Here is a 15,398-nt window from a genome sequence, read left to right as displayed (position 1 = left end):
AAATGTACATTTGTCCAAGTTAATTTAACAATATCTTCCAAAATCGGTATAAGAGCTTCCCGATTTCCTACGTAGCTGGTAGACTGCTTTTATTGGCATCGAGTCATATGCCAGGACTGCAAAATAGACCGATACATTTTTTTCAAGAAGAATTCAAACGAGAAAACGGCGGGGCTGTATCATAAAGCACAAAACAATACTTGGATTCGTAAAATGTTCGATAATTCTAATTAGCTAATTCGCGAGGCTTAGTAGAAATTTAACCACGGGGTATTCATACATCCCAGGAGTGCTTCAGATGTAGAACCTTTTCGGGGTGATAGTGCGCCACATGTTCTAAAAACTCAGTCGCCCCAAGGTAGTTCCCGTAGTGTATGTGTGGTTGGTTAGGGCAAAATATACACCCCCCGCGGTATTTCCCCCCGGAGGTCAACCGATTCAATAGAGTCACTGAAATTAACCCCCAGAGCCTTCCTGTCCTGTACATTCGTACTTGTGCTGGTTGGGATATAGAAACCTGGGTACCGAAGTATTCTACATATAAGTGTAGGGCGGTGGCACCTACCCATGCGTCGTCGGCTTGATCGTTTTGGCCTTCAGTTGGCACAGATAATCCGGCTGTTATTCCAGACTGCTCAAGCCTTAGCATTCCACGGAAAGCATCTGGTTCGAGTATTCCCCTGAAAAGTCTCCCTAGTTCTTGGCGAAATCTACTTGTAGTCTCGTCGAAAATCCTTTCGTGGACCTGATGATAATACTCTCGGATCTGTTTCGGCGAGGTGAGCGGCCTTACATCTTGGTGCATTGCCATTACCTCTCCCCATGGGAGGCCATATGCCTTTGTTGTTTCCCTCTTAACCGCTGGAAGCCAATAGCAGGAGCGTTTATGCCATTGTAATCTATTTATCCTAGTATTCGGTTCTCCATCTAGATAAAATATTGCTTCGAATTCTTGTAAGTTTGTTAGGTCCATATTTGAGATTTGTTGAACGACATCGGCACCTATTTGTTTCATAGCACGACAGTCAGCAGTGAATAACCGGGTTTAAGGGGACGGAAGACCTTAAGACTTAGACTCACGGACGATATTTTCATCAAGGCAAATCATGCACACCACTTTCCCTATTCCCTTCCTAACAATTCCACGCTTCGGGGTTAAACAGATCTGACAAGTACTCTTTATCCCTCCCGACATAACGTTGACAATATAACCGTGGTAATTATACGTCTGACTGAACTTCTGGAATTTCTTTAATACTTGATTTCCAAACCTGTACCAAAAATATTGGGATCCTGCTATTTTCCAGTACAGCGATGAACTGACGCAACTAAGTTGAACGGCAGTACGAGCATCTGGAAGATAGAATGCTATTTCTAGCAGGATTTCTAATGGCATGCAGTCGAGGGAAGGTTTTGGGCGGCCGATATATTCTGGAGCCTCCGGATCTGATTTTGATTGGGCTGTAGATAACTTTTTAAAACTTCGGAGGAAGTACGAAGAGTTTGGACTTTTCGAGGGCAGAGTGAGACAGACAGCCTGGCAAGGGCACTTTTGATTTAGACGATATTCTACAAGTCTATATTGTAGGTACCCAGGAACTGTGCGGGTGCAGAGCGACTATATCGCCCTTGCACTAAAATATAGGAAAATTCTAAAATAAAATAAAATTTAAGGGTAACCGGAGTTTTCCCTAGAATTTGAACATAAGATTATATATGGCGAAGGACCATAATTATCAGCTGAGATGTAGCATTTTATATACTCTTTGAGATCTCCACCACCTTAGGACGGAGATGTGATCCGTTTTCTATTTTCCAGATCTTAACTGAAGTTTAAAGAATTTTCTCTCTAGACACATAATGCCCTCTAGCTACCTACCTATATAATACATATGTATACGTACATACGGACCATATATGCATAAGTAATTATACAAATTCTTCGATTTCGCGATACACCTATTATATTAGAGCATAAGATTCAAGTTTAGAATTTTTATAAATCAATTTTCGGAGCTACAGATCTACAGTGCATTGAGAATCATATGATGATTCATGTAACGCCTTATGATATTCTCTATCATAAATAAGAATTATTGATGTTTATTTGCTATATTACTTGTTATTTAATGAACTCGGCATCTCTTTAAACTCCTTGACCTCATTATCTAATTTTTTTCGTCATCATTCAGGACAATTCTTGTCGGAATCAGAATATTGAATTTTTGGAGTCATGAAACGCACTAAAAGTTTACCCGCATTCGCCTTCCCGGGACGTGAAATCCCACATTTCCTACAGCCCCACAAGTAAGATGACTTTCCCTCCTGGAAGGCGAAGAAACCTCTCGTTCAATTAAACTAACTTATCTTACAGAATTCACTTCCCTTTAAGTTCCGACCAGCAACCCAAACTTCTCGCCCACCCGGACCTTAGGATATCTATCTTCACGAAAAGTTTTCTTAGCAACTACGTATTGGACAAACCACTCCCATGGATTGGATCTCAGATTATTCGAATACCCTCGGATTCACTAATCCCGGACACCTCCCAACCTGAGAATCAATATGCCATTCTACCAGTAGCCGTCTCTTCTACACCATATCTTTTACCAGTACTAGTAGTCGAAGATATAACCCGGGCACTGACGAAAGCCCAAATAATGGATATTATTAGATACTTCCACGTCGATTTAAATGATGTGGATGGAGTCTTGTCTACTGGCACGGTGAATAGTCTACAGTCGTCTTTGGTTTCCCTTGGACTTGTGAACAAGCTACCAAATTTTAATTGGATCGAAAATCTTGAAGGAACTAGAGAGATTGGTATTGTTATTGAAGTCTACACAGGGAAGATGGACAAAAAAGCTGTGGGAGCAATATATTGTGGACCTGGGTCAATATACAATGAAGCATGGAAAGAGGGAGGGACTGGAAAAAGGGAGCTGGCCACAACGGCGGTAAATGGTGTCAAGAGAGCTATCGCAGTCATCGAAAGGGCGAAGACAAAACACGGATATCCCGTCGCATTCGCTTCCATCAGTGTGAACTATGTCGAAGTCCTTGAGAAACTTGAGGGTTGGGACGATGAAGCCGTAACCTCACGATGTAAGAAACGAGGAGTGTGGAAAGAAATTTTGGAAATGTTACAGAAAGCCAAAGATTACGGAGTTCGAATTGATTTTTGTAAATCGAGGAAGTGTAGGAACGACATGATTGAAGGAATGGCAGAAAGGCGACTACGGTCAAAAGGAGCGCCCAGAGCAGAGGATCAAAATACGGCAGTGGTCGGATCAGATTCAATCGACTGTGCTCTGTACCCCCATTCTTTGGAAAATAAGCCTTTTGCTGCTTCGTCCGAAATGGTAATTACAAGAGAGGCGGTTTTGGGCGCATTGCCATCAAAATTTCTGGATGATATGGCGGACACGAAGCAGCCAGAGCCAAGACGAACCCATAGACAAAGGAAGCGGGTCCGTAAAGAAGATGAAGATCTTGAAGAATTTCCGACTGCCCTAGCTCTAGAGCCATTAACAAACCGACAAGCTATATTACCAGGATCCCGCCCACTCGTTGGTTCCCCAGCTGAATCCTCGGAACGGTTTTCAAATACGGACGAGAACAGAAGAGGACGGGATATTGATTCTGATTATCATCGGACGCTGGATCACCGATTTCGGGATGCGAAGCTCAAAGGAGGATGGTGTAGTGGCGTTGAGCGGACTTTTACTAATTGCGCCGAGAATGCGGAATTGTCTAAGCTACCCAACGGAGATATCACATCTGAAATTAATACCAACGCCCTTCCCAACCACGAGAAGATTTCAAATATGATTTATCAAGATGTAGCGGCGGACCTTGTTGACGCTAGAGAATGGAAATGGGCCCTCGGTTCGCATTTGGCGACCGGGAAACCTTTGAGATATCCATGGGCAACTATAATCGATCGCGACAGCATCGAGGGAGTTAGAAATGCGATCGAGCCAGCAGAGCATGATATCGAGAATACTCAAGACCCATGGTCTCAGTTTCGAAGAAACATCCAGGCATTCCGTGAAGAATTTGGATATGATATGGATGAAAAACATGATGAAGATTTCATGGATACATTTGGAGACGAATCGGACGAAGATGAGAAGACAGGACTTCGAGTTCCTGCGCTGTATCGATCTGGGGGGCCCTCGCCGGAGAGCAGAAGCGGTATCGTAACACCGCCGTCGTATCTTGAAAGGGATCAAGAAGAGCCAGCGGTTTTTATAGAAGATCAGACGGAATTGAAGATGCCGGAGCTAGATATGGACAATTCAACTGCTTGCACAATTCAGCCTCCCGTTCAAGTCGAACCGCGAGGTAGGGTAGCCTTTCCGCGCCGAGCTCCAGCTCATAGTACATCAGAATATAAGGGAATGCAAGGCGAAAAATGGTCTTTGGGAGAGCTACATGCCATTGATGAGATAATGGGGGAAATTTACAACGCTCAAGCTGAGAACAAACACAATAACGATTCAGAAAATGGCGATGCTAGTGATGAGGGTGTGGATAAAATATTCTTACCCGAAGATACTTATCCAAGAACAAGGAGTAGGTCGCGATCTTTATCAAGATTAGGGAGAAGAATTGGGGCGGTGAAACTTGGAGTTGAAGCCATTCTAGAGGAAGATACGGTACAACTACAATCTAAAGGAGTCTCAGGAAGCCCTGGTAAACCGAGGGGTCTAGGTGGATCCTATGCAAAAGCTTCGAGAAGCCCAGTTAAGCATATTACCAGGACGCCGAAAAGCCCAGTTAAAGGGAGAGGCTTGAGGAGTCCGATCAAGGGACTTGCACATAAGTCTGGGATTGGGAAACCTGTTGACAGGAATATGGCTTTTAAAGGGCTTGCAAGGACGATTACCGATAAGTATGAATTTCTGAAGGAATAAGGAAATAGAGATTCTATGCAAGAGCATCAGTTTTCAGTTTTGGGATTGGGATTGGCTCTTGATGATTTCTTAACTATTGTGCTACTCTCCTCTGAATTTCTGTCTTCGAGAAACTTGAGGTTGGATTACATGTGGGAATTCTTCAAACCCAATAAGAAAGTTTGGGCGTGGATTACTGCCTCAACTATTTCAGGAGTTCGTCGACTAGATTAGTTTACCCGGGTTTGTGGTAAATTTAATGATAGTATTCGAATTCGCGGGAGGATACGAATAAATTCAATTAAACTCTCTATTTCTAACCACGATTATATGTGCATGTGGTCAATATCAATAACTAACAGGCGCTTTTAACTGGGTATATATAAAATGCTCACAGCTAAGGGATTAAGGTATACTCATTGGCAGAATACAGATTCGTGCCGTTGAATCAAGTATTAGTCTAACACTCTGAAAGAAATGGTCTTAGATTTGAATACCCCGGATCTAGCCTTGGAGCCAGACGCTTGCACACCGATTCCCGGATCAATGTTATACGTACTAGGTAGTTACCGAAAATCTTTAAAAAAATTAAGCCCAAGCTTAGTATCTCCGCATATCCACTAGAGTACTAGCTTACTCACAACTTAATTAACTGTCTATTATCCAGTTCTCAATACGTATGAGTCTATACATAACAAGCATATACCCTGGCCTGGCTTCATGATCGAATCAATTAATAAGTTCTACAGATGTGTCCGTCTATGTTAGACAGAACTTAGATATCATGTCTATTGTAGATGCATGAGATCCTAATAATAGGGTTATAAGAAAAAGCATTTCCAAGCTTTCGAGTGACGGGAACGTGTAGATTAGAATTCATTACCATATATATGAATATAAAATCAGAATAATCTCCCACTTAGGACGCCAATCAGACAGCAAATTATAAATCCCATACCATTAAACGACAAGCCAGTCCTTTGAAATATTCATGCCGCGAATTTGTTCCTGAATATGTTGAATTATTCTTTCCTCTTTCTCCTTTGCTTTATTTTTGTCCTTTCTCAAGCACTCCAACCGATCAGCAAGACGCTGTGCCAAAGCTACTAGGGTTAGAGATGGATTTGCTGCCGGGCTCCATGGAAACACAGAAAGGTCGCAGACATATAGATTATTCAGCCCCTTGAACCTCAGGTTGTCATTCACGACACCGTAAAGCCCTCGAGACCCCCCTGATCCAGTCGCAGCGCAATTGCAAGGCGTTGGATGGAATGAATTCTCCTCCTCCGCGCGTAGGTTCGAGGCTGCTTCTTCTGGTGCTGTGATAGTGGTCCCTACTGCTTCTGTTGCAGCTTTCCTAGATCCCAAAAGATCCTCTCCTATAATCTTAGCTGTCCCTAGCTCCACCCTAGTATGTATAGGTGTCTCCATTCGCATGGTCCCCACTTCATGTGCTACAACTCCAAAGGGTGCCCTCTCCACATTGATACCGCGAGATTTAATTTCAGTATCTAGTCGAGCCCAGGCCAACATAGGCTCAGAATTTGAGGAGTTGAATCCATCGATAGAATTTGAAACGCATTTATAATCATTTTTACACAAGTAGCATTCCTCAGGGCCCGAGGGCAAGTCGGATTCATATCTCTTGTTATGTGTATGGGCTTTTAAGTCTTCGAATTCCGGTTGATATGGTGTAACTGTTTCTGGTTCAGGCTTTCTGTAATTTATGGACGAGTTTTGTTCCACTTTTTCTTGAGGGTCCAACGTATCCGGAACCAGCGGGGCGCCTTTACTCGCGGCCGTTAATATATCGTGTCTGCGCAATTCATCCCGCAGAGTCTTTAGCTCGGGGCTACTCCCGCAACAATGTTCGCATAGGCATTCAGAGGTATGAGTTAGAAGCGTTGGCTGACCACAAAGTAATGCGGCCTTGAAGGCAAACCTACGCATACTAGCAAGGTAGGGTCTCTTGTCCTCGCGAGATGGAATTTCGATTGTTGGGGCTGACCTCGGAAGGTTTAAGACTTTGTTATCGTCCTGCAATTGGCTATCGAACTCAAAGACCACCTGAAGGCTGGATTTTCTACTTTCATCATAATTTTGATTGAAAGCTTTTTCCGAGATGATGTTTTGGTTTTCGTCAAGATATACTTTAGAAGATTCATGGTATAAGGAAGAGCCAAGAAATGACGTGGCATTAATAGTTATATTGATGAGGCACTGTGCTGCTCGGTCCGAAGGGTTGGCTGAGGCCTGTGGTAGCTCCAGTCGTAGATGCTCCCGATCCCGGTGGCCACTTTCACTCAGCGGCTGTGGGTCTATTAGATAAGGTATATCTCTCCTCTCATCGTCTGGAAACAAAGTCGCCCACGCTTGTATACGGAGCGCTTGGCCATGAAGGGCATTTGTCACTGCGTCAGCCCTCCGACCCAAGTCAAACCTAACCCCCCAGATATCATGGTCAGTCAGGCCGACGCCAATTTCATTCGGCGACCACCCAAGCTTTGGAGACAATTTAGATAGACCGTCTGGTATCTTATTGAGCCTACTCCTTAAAGCGAGAGCGGCTGTGTCAATAGTCCCACAACTTAATACAACTGTCGCCCCGCCTGTAGGAATAGTACGGAGCTGGTCGTATTTCCTTTCTGGGTCAAGAACTGTGAAGCTAGTGATTTGCTCGCCTTCGTAGTTTACAGTCATTACCTGGGTATTCAGTAATATTGTAAGAGCCTGGCTACTATCATAGCAGCGCTCCAACATCCAGGTGACAGCCGAGTATCCTCCTAAGGCGGCCTGGTAGAGACTTTTCTGCGGGTGCTCTGGAAAAAATTCTGTTCCCATCGGGCAAAGTGTAAATCTTCCCAACCAGTAAGGGTCTCCAGTGTTTTGGGGCCACTGGTAGATGCTATTGAAGGCTTCAAGAATCCTATCGACTCGCTCTCCCATGATATGTACGAGGCCGGGGGAAATTGGATAGGGCGCTTCCAGCGAGCCTCCGTTGGAAAGGATTTTATAGGCTCTTTTGTAACCATCTTCATCGAATAGATATCTCTTAATATCATCGCCAAGATATCGCTGGATACTGATCGCATCTAACGGCGGAGCATACATTCCCCAAACATTACTTCGCCCTCCAAGGCAATGAACTGGCCCTCCTACGTACGGAACCGAATTTGAGGTAACGGTTTTGATCGGAGACTTTATAGACTGGAAAACAACGTCCGTACTCATAGAGGGTCCTTCCTTTCTGTACCAGCCAGGAGTCGGGGTATTCATGCAATGGGTAGAGAATTGGAGACTGCCGCGTTCTATAACGAGAACCCGAGGCGATTCTGTATGCTCTTTACCAGAATCGCCGCCTATAAGGCATCGTGCGAGGGTACCACCCCCCATCCCGCTACCAATAATGATATAGTCATAGTAGCCGGCCGCACATCGTTCCTCGACATCATTGATATTGGTGGTGAACGCGTTGTTCATCTTAATTCTTTGAAAACAGTTTTTTGAACGAGATATAATGATATATACTGTAGATAGTCCTTCAAACAGAGTGTAGATAAAATAATAAGTATTTAACGGCAAAAGCGAGGAGATCTTATAGAAAACTAAGTCTCAAGTAATGGTTTTGTAGTTTCTGTCTAGAGTGCGTTAACTATCGATATATCGATATATTTGAAGCTCTAAGTTTAAATGAGACTATACACTTGGGGCAATTTGTGAACTACTTATAGGTTTTTGACGCCCTTTTTGAACTCACGGTGTGTGTAATATTATAATATAATGTAAAGGGACAGAAAGGTTCTCTTTCCACCCCTCTTTGTCCATTCATAGTAGCTGTCGATGTCGGTATGCCAGAGAAGTACAGCTCCAAGCTCATGTCGGAACGCCCGGAGGGGGGCTAGGTTAAGTTGGACGTGTCTTGTGCTCCACATACCCTAGCCTCGAATCCAGGTGCTCGAGGCGGAGCATATACCCAATAGAATGCCTATTTCCTGAATTCCTGGGCCACTAAGCGGCTAGCCAAGTCAGTACAGATGTCAAAAATAAACCCATACGGTCATAATGATCAGTTGTAACCAAATTTGGTAGCCGAACTTTCCGCAATATTGACAGCTCACGATCACCAGTCCCATCCACCTGCAGCCTTTAGTACCGCATTTGCGATGTTCTACTAGTAGCTGAGAGGTTACCTATGTAGCCCGAACCTGGAGCTGTCCGCCACGGAATGTATAGGAGTAATTTATATACGTATGGGGACCCAATAAGCCAGTAGGTTATCGATATCTAGCCTCGAGACTAGGTGCAGGACTCGAAAGGATATCTATAATTGCTGCATTCCTATACGCATCTTGGCTCGAGTTCGTGGACTGGGCCTATCCCAGCTCCCTGAAACGTGCATAATTTCAGAAAATGCTATACACCAACTTGCCTCCAGACCATACATGCATACACCAATAAGATACAGAGCGAGTTGCAGTATCAAGTTGAGTTTCAGCCTCGGGGTTTAGACTTGTGACATTTGCTTCTCGTATTCGTATACATGGTTATTTGTTAACGTTGAAAGCCGCTACATGCTGAGCTTGTTCATGCGCACACGTGCATGTCGAAGGGGTCCTCCGAGGCCAGGCTCAGACTGCTGGGCAGATTAAAATCAAGAAAACTTATCCGATGTGCATGTCACACAGACTTGGGTAGAATCGGCAAAACTGCCCCCCCCCCCCAAATCTTCACTCGAAGCTGTAGTACTATCATCCTATTTGCTACTACTATAACATCTCGGTTCATTCCGAGGCATGCCTCCTGCCTAGCTGCCGGCGTATTTGCTGTGTGCCTGCTAATTGGTTAGTAAATTGCCTGGTAACTCGGCCGGTAAGAAGTTCAATCCTAGCAAGTAATTCACTAGCAGGAATTTCAGTAGCTAGGTAGGCAATTCGCTGGCTACCAAGCAGTTGAGTAACAGACTTAAGCCTTATACCCCTAGTTGAGGTAACATTGGCGTACTGGCGGAAGAGCTGCTGGTGCAGGCGTGCCTCCCAGTTCCAAATGGTCCCGTGTGCATACATGCAGGGGGGCGGAAGAAAAAAAGGAACTCTAGAAGGATCTCTTGGAGGATCATGCACTTTTTACCAAGTACATTATATTATATGCATATGTAGCTTGATCTCTGCCTCAGCAACCTTGATCGCAGGGATGGACTAAGCTACGCCCTTGACATTGAACAAATCATAAGTTTAATTAGCCGAACACTGCATACACGCAGCGTGGACTTAATTGAAAACTCGAAGCAACTACATGACAACTCGCGGCAATTGTATATTACAAGGGTTAACAGCAACATCCTCAATCCTAGACGTATGAACTTATAGTTGATGATCATAAAAGCAGGAAAACAAAGTTAAAATAAACAAATAAAGAAAAATCTATTCATGGAAGACTCCCTAGCTCAAACAAACTCAACCTTTAAATTCGAGAGCAATCAGCTTAACGTTGGATCAACAATTGATAACTTCCAAGTGAGCTCGTGAGCTTTATTCATGCGCGTACGCGGCACAGTCCAATCAAGAGCTGCCTCGGAACAGTGAATGGATATACACCGGCACCATACACACCCGCGAACGAAAAATTGGGCTGGGCTGCAGCTGTTTCCATGTACCAAAGTGACAGACAGCCCCTTTCTTTTAATATGTAAAACATCAATACAAAATGCCAATTACAGCAATGCTGTCGTAGTCATAAAGTGGGGCCGGGGATGAATCTCGCTGATCACCAGCCTCTATATACATCCTGGAGCAACCGATGTACTGACGTTACGTATGCCATCTGCAATGCGTAGAAATTAACTAAGATCGATAGCCCTGCCCCCAATTCGAACGGTTGTTCGTAATGTAAATGTGCTACGGTACACCCTTGTTATCGTAGTAAGGCTAGAACACGCTCCGGTATTTGATAGGCTGACTTTTCCTTTCGGGTGGAGTGAATTTCGTCTTCTGAGGCGGGGCGGTGTCTTAGAGTCTTCGAAAATAGTTCCGTATTATTTGCATCTTCTTCCGAATTCCGTTGATAATGAGATATCACATTGGCCGTATACGAGAACATATCTCATGTATTGTTTTGGTTTCGTTGGAGGTTGCATTATTAAGCTTCAGCGCCGGAGGCCCGAAAATATAGTAGTTGGTCCCATTGTTCGCAGTGATATATCGACAGTCGTAAATCCTTCACTAGCATTTGTTTAGAGCCAAAAATTTCATAGAAGTCAGCATGTAGGTCACTGATAGAATTAGAATAAGTGTCAGCGTCCGTAGATATAGAGGTGAGTTGTTCATCTGCGGTAGACTGTCGTATATAATTTTTCCACTAAGCGACTGCAGAAGAAACGCCCTCTTTGATCTTATCAGAGCTCTAGAACAGTCTGATTGAATCGCATTTGATGCCAACAAAATCCAACAAGGTTGCGCGCCTAATGATAGGTTATAGTCCTCCCAAGTATTACAAGCACGGTACCGGTACTCGCCCTTTGTAACATGCAAATCGTCCCAATGGAGTGAATCTAGGTATTCTGAGCAGGTACTGCAACCACTACCCTGAAGAATCTCTGAGACTACACTAGCCCATGATTTTTTGGCATGTACGAAGAAACCACATCCAAGCAGCTGAGGTCTAGATCGACCCCAAAGAGCAATCCAGGTTGCTCTCGGACGTAGTATTCGGCTCCTGCAGAAATTCCCAGGGAAATCGGGCGCCATAAAAGTGAGAATGATAGCCATGAAGAGATTTCCCAGACAAATAGAGACTAGGCTCCCTTTCGTCATTCTGTGTTACCTGCTGTGACAAGGGAAGGATGACCATGGCTCCGAGACACCTTTTTTTCCCCGTTTCCATAGTTGAGAAGCTTAAGCGATCAAATCCTGACATTGCCCCTAGACGACCTAAAAAATCACCATGCCTCAACTGAACAATCTGCTTACACAAATTAAAGGAAATTTCTAGCGAGGTTTCCAAAATCTTCTTCCCATGAACCACCGAGATGATAATTGAGCGTCTTAGCCCCTGGAATATGACTTCATTCTCGACTAGTAGGAGGACGTCATCTTGACAAAGGCCAGTAAAGAGGGCAGCAAGATATGCAATTCCCACAAACCCTTCTATGCGGAGAGTTGTCATCTCATCCTGTAGCGCAGTCTGAGCTTTGCTTAAAATATCCACTAGAGAGTCGACCTCTATTCTGTCCAAAAGAGAAGCCATATCTGGACAAGGGACATTGACATTCGAATTAAAGTATGTCATTCGAATCCGAGTCACCTGCTCTGCGAAATGCTGTCCAAAGCGTACGGCTTGCATTTTACTTGATACAATCTCTGCAAGATCCGAGAGTTGACTCATACTCGAGAGACGACGGTCTCGGGGCAGAATGGCGTCGGAGAGTTTGAATAGGATATGGCCGGTCATATTACTACGGCACAGCTCGAAAAGGCAGACTATCAAGAGTGCTGAAGCTTGACCCCCAGCCGTCTGCGATAATGCCCAAAGAGTATTTCCCCTCATCCAACCGACGGACACCCGGGCCCTCCAAAGCGTCAAGGCTGACCCCCTCCTCGTGAGAGCGTCCATAGTTCTTTCCGCCAGTGGCCCACTCATGGGAAATCTGGAACCAATCTCCTCAAGTTGGACGACTGACAGAGGATTGACACCGTCGGCAGAGAGAGCGCGAACGAGTGGTGTTATGGAAGTCAATGCAGTCAGCGCACCGGGGATGTTAGTGATATCTGCTTGTACTCCAATAGGATTCGACATCTTGTAGTTTTGATAGTTATGATGCTCAACTTGTGATATATTCAAACAATGTAATAGAGAATCAATTATGGAACAATTGAGAGAAAGGTGCTATGTTGTGTGTGGCCATATGGGGCTTTGACTGTACCGTGATCCTGGACAGGAATAACGTTGTAGTCGGCGTCATGAGGCCGGTCACCATTTTATAATATTGCCACGTTAATGCCATCCAGTCTCATGACCACAGTACCCGTCTTGGAACTAGAATACTGAGCCCCACATGCTAAGGTACCAGTGTAAACTGTGCCTCCAATACGAGACTGCCCCTTATGAACAGATATCGAGAAACCATCTATCTGGCAGTTTTTCATGGACATTTCGTGCACAGACAGGAATATCTCGTAATGCAGCCCTCGGTAGTTCCTAAATGTCTCATCGTATTGTACAATTGTCATACCAACCATATGCCTAGGTGGTTATTCTGATATATCGATCCTCTCTGGATATCTAAACCTGGTTTAAGGTCCAGCGAATTTTCGACAAAACGCACAGGAAGCCCCGCCCTGAAAACAAGGCATGGGAAAAATCAATCAAATAGTCAAATTCTTGGTAAATTCGCACCGCATAGGATGCAGCCATTAGCATTAAAATCACCTAAAACAGGTAAATACATGGTGCTAACAGCGATTCATGAAGCCCTGCAAAGATTGGGGGCAGTCATACATAAATATAGCCTTATCTCCCAATGTCGACAGTTATAAGAGTTATATAGTAATGGAACTCATAGATATATCGTACGCTATTGATCAAGTCCTAAGCAGTAATTTCTTAAATTAGCCTGTACTTCGGCTTGTCGGTCTAACTACGTTTGAGAATATCTGAAAATCATTTCTTCTGAGCGATCTTTCTCATACCTATCAAGCCCTCCCATTCGCAAACGAGCTATGGAGCCAATCCTTGAAACGGGTATCCCTATCTTTTCTATTCCTGAGAAGTATCGTAAGGCAGGCATATACCCTCAAGAACTACTCGCTAGTTCTATCAAATACCTCCACGCATCTGGTGTAATTGTACTCGAAAATGCAATTGATGTAGAACATCTTGATGCATTGAACGCCATCCTTGCGCCCCAAGCGAAAGAGCTAGCCAATACGCCCGGTAGGCACTTCAATTTCGGTGTCGAAACGGGTAATATCAACCAGGCCCCCCCCTCAGACGATGATCTAATGTTCCCCGACGTCTGGGCGAATCAGTTTGTGATGCCAACACTCGCAACTATGCTTGGTCCGGAGCCTGTGTTGCAATATGCCAGCGGTAACACAGCCCTTCAAACTCCCTCAAATGCCCGCCAGCCAGTTCATTCGGATATAGACTTTCCACATCCAAATTTTCCCTTCTCCATGGTCGTTAACATACCGCTCGTCGACATGACTATCGAGAACGGAGCACTTGAAGTGTGGCCCGGCACCCACTCGACTACTTTTGAAGACCAGATTTTGGAACCTGGGCAATCCGGAGAGTTGCCCGTGAGAGCAATCATCCCAGAGCTGTTACAGCTCCGCAAAGCCGTCTGTCCCCCAGTTCGGGTGGTCGTGCCTAAAGGGAGTATCATCATTCGGGATCTACGCCTTTGGCATGCGGGCTGCCCTAACTTCACCCCCAACCCAAGAGTTATGCTAGCATTTATTTGGCAAGCGGCTTGGTGGTGTGGTAGAGGCTGGTTCGAGCTTCCAATAAGGCTTCGCTCCCTGCTAAGTACTTGGGAAAATGGTATAATAAAGTTCAGAGTCGCCGCGAGATGGGTTGAGCAGAAGAGAGTCTGTCGCCGACAAGAAATGGAGGAAAGTAACCTTGGGAGCCTAGACGCCACTGTATCAGGCCTCTTCTGAGCGTTCGACGCCTTCGTTTGGGGCCTAAACTTCAATTTTGCCGGGCGTCCAGCCAAGCAATTGCAGGGTGCGTCCGGATTAGCATGTCAAAGTTTTGTTTGTCCAAAATTTTCAGGGAAAAAAAAAATATATCAAGCGAGGCGACTCTTTGTCAATAAGTACTTTGAATCTAAGTTAATTTCTACGTTGCCATCGATATCCTAAATTGCAGCCTAGCTTTTGCGGTATTTTATAGTTTTTTTGATGCGGACGAAAAGATAGTCCAGTAAGCATGACAGCTCGTAATTGATCGAAAAGGGTATATTCACGATTTTGATTTTCCCAGTTACAGAACTGGCCTAATTCCTTTGAAAACTCAGTCATGATGCATGCACCATGGCGATATTTAGGTCTGTTTTGAGAAGAAGAAAAATCTGTAGGTTTGCGGTATTAATTTTTCATACAATGCCCCACTCGATGTTCCTAGCGAAGAGATATAATCACATATGATTTGATCAAGCATCTTTTAAAATCTAAAGCCATGGCGTTTTCAACTATGCCTAAGCCAGGGCTCAAATATCTATGAGGAGGGCCGTTCCTGCAGACCACAGTACGGGACCGTATGAGCTGGACCAAACGCTCGGGTTGGCCAGGGACTCTAATGCATGCTCGTTTCAACCCCGAAGCTATAACGCTAGCTTTATAATTACCAAATCCGCAAACTTCGAATAGAAGATGTGAGCAATTACAGCCAACAGCCCTGACAAATAGCTTAACGGCCAGCTCTCAAACAAATACATATGCCATGCGCATGTATGCTAACTAGAGCATAGTAGCAGACCGTACCAAACACTGCCCTAAC

The 15,398-nt window shown here is 44.5% G+C and overlaps 5 protein-coding genes across 5 annotated transcripts; 2 read left to right on the top strand and 3 right to left on the bottom strand.

The window, feature by feature from the left end:
• Nucleotides 1-274: 274 nt before the first annotated feature.
• Nucleotides 275-1,396, bottom strand: AOL_s00080g107 (uncharacterized protein; the record flags this gene model as incomplete). Its single annotated transcript, XM_011124482.1, has 2 exons — nucleotides 275-1,002; nucleotides 1,081-1,396. 2 exons carry the CDS (start codon nucleotides 1,394-1,396, stop codon nucleotides 275-277), a joined length of 1,044 nt encoding a protein of 347 aa, XP_011122784.1.
• Nucleotides 1,397-2,233: 837 nt separating this feature from the next.
• AOL_s00080g106 (uncharacterized protein) lies at nucleotides 2,234-4,919 on the top strand (the record flags this gene model as incomplete). The annotated part of the gene is made up of 2 exons (XM_011124481.1): nucleotides 2,234-2,307; nucleotides 2,375-4,919. 2 exons carry the CDS (start codon nucleotides 2,234-2,236, stop codon nucleotides 4,917-4,919), a joined length of 2,619 nt encoding a protein of 872 aa, XP_011122783.1.
• Nucleotides 4,920-5,858: 939 nt separating this feature from the next.
• On the bottom strand, nucleotides 5,859-8,378 carry AOL_s00080g105 (uncharacterized protein; the record flags this gene model as incomplete). Its single annotated transcript, XM_011124480.1, has 1 exon — nucleotides 5,859-8,378. The coding sequence occupies one exon, from the start codon at nucleotides 8,376-8,378 to the stop codon at nucleotides 5,859-5,861; it is 2,520 nt and encodes an 839-aa protein (XP_011122782.1).
• A 3,177-nt stretch (nucleotides 8,379-11,555) lies between these two features.
• AOL_s00080g104 (uncharacterized protein) lies at nucleotides 11,556-12,689 on the bottom strand (the record flags this gene model as incomplete). The annotated part of the gene is made up of 1 exon (XM_011124479.1): nucleotides 11,556-12,689. The coding sequence occupies one exon, from the start codon at nucleotides 12,687-12,689 to the stop codon at nucleotides 11,556-11,558; it is 1,134 nt and encodes a 377-aa protein (XP_011122781.1).
• A 923-nt stretch (nucleotides 12,690-13,612) lies between these two features.
• AOL_s00080g103 (uncharacterized protein) lies at nucleotides 13,613-14,557 on the top strand (the record flags this gene model as incomplete). The annotated part of the gene is made up of 1 exon (XM_011124478.1): nucleotides 13,613-14,557. The coding sequence occupies one exon, from the start codon at nucleotides 13,613-13,615 to the stop codon at nucleotides 14,555-14,557; it is 945 nt and encodes a 314-aa protein (XP_011122780.1).
• Nucleotides 14,558-15,398: the final 841 nt, after the last annotated feature.

Source organism: Orbilia oligospora (assembly GCF_000225545.1).
Source record: "Orbilia oligospora ATCC 24927 unplaced genomic scaffold scaffold00080, whole genome shotgun sequence".
Taxonomy (NCBI): domain Eukaryota; kingdom Fungi; phylum Ascomycota; class Orbiliomycetes; order Orbiliales; family Orbiliaceae; genus Orbilia; species Orbilia oligospora.
This window is presented reverse-complemented; position numbering and strand designations above follow the sequence as displayed.